The 7,335-nt window shown below is 31.6% G+C and overlaps 1 protein-coding gene across 4 annotated transcripts; it reads left to right on the forward strand.

Annotated features, from left to right (window-relative positions):
• The first annotated feature begins 3,326 nt into the window (after positions 1-3,326).
• LOC104733013 (uncharacterized) lies at positions 3,327-6,650 on the forward strand. Of its 4 annotated transcripts, none has more exons than XM_010452622.3 (9): positions 3,327-3,810; positions 4,289-4,481; positions 4,577-4,662; positions 4,936-5,020; positions 5,354-5,432; positions 5,542-5,681; positions 5,769-5,855; positions 5,963-6,075; positions 6,167-6,650. In XM_010452622.3, the coding sequence occupies exons 2-9, from the start codon at positions 4,353-4,355 to the stop codon at positions 6,414-6,416; spliced, it is 969 nt and encodes a 322-aa protein (XP_010450924.2). In that variant the 5' UTR covers positions 3,327-3,810; positions 4,289-4,352; the 3' UTR covers positions 6,417-6,650. The 4 variants fall into 4 exon arrangements, with proteins under 4 accessions (XP_010450924.2, XP_087334430.1, XP_010450923.2 ...); XM_087478304.1 differs by having other exon boundaries at positions 5,358-5,432; XM_010452621.3 differs by having other exon boundaries at positions 3,345-3,676.
• Positions 6,651-7,335: the final 685 nt, after the last annotated feature.

Genomic DNA, 7,335 nt, shown 5'->3' on the forward strand with positions numbered 1-7,335 from the left:
TCTATTTCTATAATAATTTTGTCTGTAATAATGGTATTAAAAACATTTTAATGGTATTTTTGGAGAAAAACTAAAGTGTGATATTTATGAGAATTGTCATAATTTTTTTATGTTTTATAAATTGTTTGTTAGTAAACACAAATCATTAGAACAATTAGAGATCGTTTTTTAAAATTAGTTAGTACTGAGTAAAGTCCATGTTGTATAATTTTGGTTAAAATATGTAATATTTAAAATTCTGAATAATTTTTGGTATTATGAAATAGAAAAAACATTGGGCAACATTTTTGGCGGAGTTTTTAGTCAAATCCATCTCTGATTTTAAGCTGAGTTTTTAATCAAATATGTTTGTTGATCATTCTTGTTAATTGATCTAGTACGACTTGTTATATTTAGATTTATTAGAGTCCATCATGTATCATATTGTTTTTTTTTGTCAAAGATGTATCATATTGTTCTTGCAGTGATTACTGAATAGAATAGTACGACTTGTGGATTAGACTGATCCAATATTTTTGGGTTTTACTACAGCTCCTAGTCCTAGCCTCCAATTACTAATAAATTTTCGGAAAAGAAGATAATCAAAGATAAGACTCTGTTATGATTCACATTTCCACAATTCGTTTACAAAATTTGTTCATATATCTAAGTTCATAACATTGTATTGTGTTTGCCAAAAAAAAAACACAATGTATTATGTTTCGGAAAATCCTTATTATGAATAAAAAATGGCTATTTAATTTTTGAGCTGGATTTTTAAGAAGTTATATACTGGAAAAGGTTAGTGATTCCTAAGATGTAAGTTTTTGTTCAAGTAGTTTTTTTTTTTTTTTGTGTTTTTCTAATAATGAATTGTATGTTTGAATATGTAAGAATCGATTGACTCGTGGCTTTTTAATCTGTTCTTCTCCGGTAAAATCCTCTAAGATAGATAGTCCACCTTTTCCCTTTACTTCGTTTTTTTTGTTTTAAATCTGAAAATGCAGTTTAGTTAGAAAATGTGAACGGCATCCCCTTTTAATAAAAGGGAAGTACACAACTTAAGTTTTGTAGATTTTATAAAAAATATAAATGGTTACAAATGCATACTAATAGGTTATATATAAGATATACATTAACCATATACTCTTTATAAGATAACTCTTTATATATAGATAATAAATAATAAATCCATAAATCATGTAGTATATAGATAATAAATAATAAATCCATAAATCGTGGAGTATACATTAACCATATACTCTTTATAAGATAACTCTTTATATATAGATATAAAATAATAAATCCATAAATCATGGAGTATATAGATAATAAATAATAAATCCATAAATCGTGGAGCAAATATATCATGAAGATCACAACATAGTTATTTCAAATGATTTTTTTTTTAATAAAAGAAAAGTACATAACATAGTTTATATTATTTATATTATAATATAAAATAAAGAGAAGTACACAATATAGTTTATATTATAGTGATTAAATTATATTATTTAATTTAAAATTATAATCGCGGAGTTATTTCAAATGATCTCTTTTGTAATAAAAAGAAGTACACAATATAGTTTTTGTAGACTTTATATTTTTAATTAATTATAAATGATTACAAATAGGTTATAGATAGGTTATAGATAGGTTATAGATTAATTCATATATTAATGGTTACACCTAAATATTGGGTGCAACCTTAATTGGAGATATTCCAAATTGATAATTGATATATTAATGGTAATAAATAAAATCATGGATCTTTCAAACTGTATTTTCAGAAGATTTTAGTCATATATCAAGTTGTTTCCAAAGATCTTTAAACACAATATTAGAAATTTACTTTCCACAGATTTTATTGATAAACCATAACGTTCAATAAAAATTAGGACCATGCTAGAGCACAGATTGAATTTTGTTTTTATATTATAATTTTAAGACTTACAAACTCAAGCACGAGTTAAATTTTTATATACTCTAGCACAGAAGCTGCTGGACACACTCTAGCACAAATTAATAATTTTATATACTCTAACACGGGTTAAAATTAACAATATAAGACTTACATAATACATTTACATTTCATGAATAATATTTACAATAAAATTATTTGCATGAGTTGCATCCAAATAATATTATATATAATTACATATATAATATTTTAAAAATAATAAAATGTATTTCAACTCGTGCTGTAGCACGGGTCCAAATCTAGTAGTATATACTATATACTGAGTGGATGTAGGTATATAGGATGGTATACCTGATAAAGAAGAGTTTTCTTCATATAAAATTGAAATAAAGATTTTGAAATACTTCAAACATCACATTAACCGTCTCCTTATGTTGTTTTGCTTCTTTGCCCATTATCAATACTTTTTAGAGCTTTCTTTGAAATAACTCTTGAAACTGTTACATAGAGCTGACCATGATAGGATCGAAAATATGATAGGATCGAAAATGATGATAGAAGAGAGAGGTGAGATAGTATGAAAGGTATGATGATTGAACCTTTGATGACAACCATCCCTATTTATATGAAGAGTTCACAGATCCACCATTAGGTCAGATTTTGTGTATATTTTTGGGTATATTCTTATAATTAGTCGTATTAATCACAATAATTAATTATGAGATTGATATCTCTTAATAACGATATTGTTTTTAGTGTTAGTTAAGGATAAAATTTAAGTAGATTTAGAATTAGGAAATCAATTACCTCCCTAATAAACTGTTTAGTAAGATTTTCAAATATTCTTAAGAGATTGATATCTCTTAAATTAGGTGATGAGATTTAATATCGTAATGATTCCCTTAGTTGTCGTGATAGGATTGCGAAACCAATTATAGTATTTTCTTCTTTTTTTCCCAAAAAAGTTCTTGTTTGTACATAACGTATGCCACCATTAAATTGACTTTTGAACATGTGAGACCCATTAAAGTTTTTAAACGGAAATGATTTTTGCGCTAAGGCCCATTAAGTTGATTTTTAACGTAGCCCACTAAGGTCCAACTTATTTTTTGTTTTGTTATAATCGCTGTAGCAACTATCCGATTGCCAATTTCCGGGTTATTACTAAAATGTAACCCGATTCATTTTTGTTAAATGTCTTATTTAACCTTACTTACATTGTTTTCTTGTTTTTGTCGTTGGGGCATTTTCGTCCAAAATAGAAGTTATACTTCTCTTTTACTAATATAGGAATTTTATGATATAGTTTTATGTATGCATAAAACATCAATCTAACAAATTAGTTAAAAATATACATAAATTATATTAAAAACATCAAGGCCTTCGGTTTCTTTAAATTCAAGCCACTTTTAAATGGGCTTGAAGAAGGCCCAATACGAAAATTACGTCTCCTCTTTCTCTCTCCGATCTGAATAGATCGCTCGACTTGATGAGCTTCGGGACCTCCTCCTCTTGTGTTCCTTGACGAAGAAGACGATACTTCTTCTTCCATCATCACAGCTACACGCGAATTCGTCTTCAGTTACATCAATTTTTTTAAAGATTCTGAGTTCGAAAGTGTAGGCTGTGTGTGTTTTTTTTTTTTTTTTTTTTTTTTTTTTTTTTTTTTTTGTGTATTTCTCTACTGGATTTAAACACCACTTAGTTTCCGGAGTTTTGGACTAAAATGATGTCGCCGAAGCAAATCTCCGACGATCGAGGATCTCCACATTTCAGGTATCTTCATACCCAAAGTTTCGATTATAACTTTCTCTTGTTATTGTGTGTTTTTGCTTATGTAGAAATGAAATGTGAGAGAGGGAAAAAAAACGAAGCTTCTTCGTCTTGCTGCCATGGAATTGATTCAAATTGTACTATTGCTTGGAATTTATTTTGGGTTTTAATACCTCTGATTGGGAATAGCATTTCCTCAATTTTTTTTGGAAGATAAATGCAGCAATGTAATTAGGTTGAATCACTGATTCAAGTCCTTTCATTCCCTAGCTTAAGCTTTTTGTAGTTCACTGTATTTTGATGCATTTCTAGTTGAAGCAGTGATTTGAGTCCTAATGTGTACTGTAGCTTGAAATTTATTGCTGAGGGTTTTATAATTTGAAATCGCATCACTGGGTTTTCATGAAGTTAATGCCGAAACAATACTTATTAGGTTGATTCACTTGAGATTTTGGATTATGGTGTTTTTGATTCAATACTAGGTTGAAGCAGTGAAGTGAGTCTATAACTTGAGCACATTTGTAGTTTTTTTCGTCTTCCCTTGTTTTGCCATTGGCTCAGAATTGAGTAATCTGCTGCCTAATTCATGTATTTGTTGACCTTCTTTATCTGCAGACATACACCATTTCAGATAATCCACCTCATTGGGAACTTTTTTAGGATATGGTCAGTTTACTCTATGTACCGCTACTTGAATCAGACAGGAGCGCCAGTTGTTCTCTTTCTCTTCTGCTGTCTGGTGCCTTCATCCATCATCTTCTTGATACTTCAAAAACCATGGAAAGGAAGGGCGCTTTCTAATCAACAGGTTTACTTTAGCCGTATCAGATTTCTTGCATGTATATTTAATACATATAAATTGGAGAGTTTGGAGATAAAATGTTTTTCCTTTAACTGTTTCAGATTGTACCTTCTCTTATCAATGGACTCATCACGGCTCTTTACTTCATCTTATGGGGAAAAGGTCTCAAGTCTTGTGGACCGCTTAGGTATTGATTAGTTATTAAGCATTCATACTACCGTAAACTTCTCCTCTGGTCTTATCTGTCTTAGGAGTTCCCGTAGAATGTGGCTTTTGAAAGATAGGGAAGTTGATGGTTTACCTATGAGTAATTTGGTCCCATTGTAGCAATTTGGGTCCTTTGTTTGTTTCTGCGGCCTGTTATTTTTAAGCTACTTTTTTCTGTCATTTGATCAGAAAAAAATATCTTCATTAAATATTCGATTATCCTTGCTTATAGTTCTTTGTATTTTATTTGCAGAGCTATCTTGTCAGAGTACTCCGGTGCTGTTCTTGGAGTACTTTCTGGAGTATTATATGGACGGAGAGGCCATGTGTGGAAAAAGGTATTCACCTCATATGTTTCTAATTTAATAGTTGTCACTTATATAAAGTCTCTAGTCAATGTGAGCACTTAACTAGCACGGTTTACATAGGGTTTATCCATAATGTTATGTATACCCTCGGCAGGCATCAGTATACTTCTCTCACAGACAAACTATAGAGTTATGCAATAGTTTTTAGCAGTAGTGATGTTTTTCTGGCTAATCCATGTACTTAGATTGCTTGTATTATAATTGTTAATATGAAGTTAAATTTAAAAAATCAGATTTATGTTTACAAAATCGGCAAGGATAAATTATCCGAAGAATTTGTCTGATATTTGCAAATAATGTTAGGTAGGTGGCCTCATTGCAATGCTGGTAGCACTTTTTTTCTTGTCTCAAGGATGGGCAACATCATCTCTCTCCCCTTTTTATATCCTTTTACGCAAGTTGTTTCTCTCTATCTCTACGTATATCTTGCTTCGTTTGAACTTTCTATGGCTAGTTTATATGTTGATTTGTTTAACTTAACAACAATCTACCAACAAAAGACAGTACTGAGATCAAAGAGGAAGAAGTACAAACAGAACAAGCACTAGGTATGATGGGAATGATGATACCAGTTTTTGCTGGAATCTTATCAGCGTTAAGGCGGGTTATTGCACGCCGTGTTTCTTTAAAGGTAGTGATCTCAGATGCCCTTCATTCCGAGTCTTTTCTGCTTTCACTTCTGCTTCCTTTGCGAACTACCAATTTTCTGCTTTTACAGAACCAGCAGAAGAAACGACTGCATGCGATAACCATTACTTCTGCAACCTGTTTCTTGTTTCCTGTGGCCATGTGGGACCTTATCATAGTAAGTGATGCTACTGTTTTGCAATGAGAAGGAACAATGTATTAAAGATGGCATTTTCTCGATTTCCCATTGGTTGTTTGGTTCACTAATATCAAATTTTACTCCAGGGCTCATCTTCTGGGAAAACATCCGAGTTGCCATTTTCTGCGTGGGCTTTCCTTAGCACCATTGTTTTTGGGATCATTCTAATCTTTTATGTTGACAATATCGCAGAAGAGAGGTTTCCTAAAGCTTTGCCCTTTAATTATCCTTACAATGCATTTATACACGCAAACATATGCTTTATATGAATAATGTTTTGTTTGTTGCAGACTGCATATGGTGTTTTCTTCCCCGAGGCATTTAATGGTAGCAGGTGTATGCATAATAGTCATGGAGTTAGCTTACGAGATGGATTTTTCTCTTCCCGGTTTCATCGTCTGTTGCTTAGTATTAGGGTTTGGAATATTCGAGGCGACATCTCTTGAACGTAGCAAGAAAGACTCTTCGTTGAAATCAGAAGATCCATCAAACGGAATCCTTGGTAATGATTTTGATACTTCTCCAATTCTTCCCATATAGCTTTACCAATCTCTCACCACACTAACGACGATGTACTGTTGAATTCTTGACGATATAAATCTATCTGGTTTTAACTTGTTTTCAATCTTCACACCTTCAATTTTTTTTTTTTTTTGGGGTTTTCCTTGGTGATCATCTAAAATTTTTTTTTTTTGTCTACTCTACCATGATATGAGTATGATTACGGTATTCTTATTTTACGGTTATAGAAGAATGGAAGCTACATTAGTGAAATGTTAATGAAGCTGATCACAAGTCCTTCTGTGGATATAGCTTGAGACTACAGGTCTATAATATTGACACACAACCTTAACAAGAATATCTCTTCTTATTAATCTCTCTCTCTTAAGGCAAAATAACTCAAACCTTACAACCTTCAAGCATTACCACATCTCGGTATATATATGCTTTGCTCAAGACATAAAAATAGAAGATTTCTAACAGGAAAGAAATTTAACATAACTGGTAACTTCCTAATCTTCTTAAAAGTGTATATTTAGATTCCTCCTAAATATACTCTGCTTGACCCCAATGTACTTCAAGATTACACAACATTCTCCCCCTTAAGCTTGAAGTTATTAGATCTCTCATCTCTTTAAACTTAATCCTTCCAAACGCCTTAGTTAGAATGTCTGCCTTTTGCTCATTTCTAGGAACATGCTCAACCTCCACTTGCTCATTATCAACACATTCCCTTATGAAATGATACCTAGTATGAATGTGTTTACTTCGTCCATGAAAAACTGGATTTTTTTGTGAGTGCAATGGCAGAATTGTTGTCAACACATATTGTCACCTTTTTGCCATATTCTCGAAAAATTTCTCCTTGAAGATCTTGGAGTCAAATCGCTTGTTTAGCAGCTTTTGTAGCTTCCATCTCGTAACAGTGAGGAACATTACGTGGTTAGTAGCCCTCTGG

This window comes from Camelina sativa, chromosome 12 (assembly GCF_030686135.1).
Source record: "Camelina sativa cultivar CO46 ecotype springtype chromosome 12, ASM3068613v1".
NCBI lineage: Eukaryota > Viridiplantae > Streptophyta > Magnoliopsida > Brassicales > Brassicaceae > Camelina > Camelina sativa.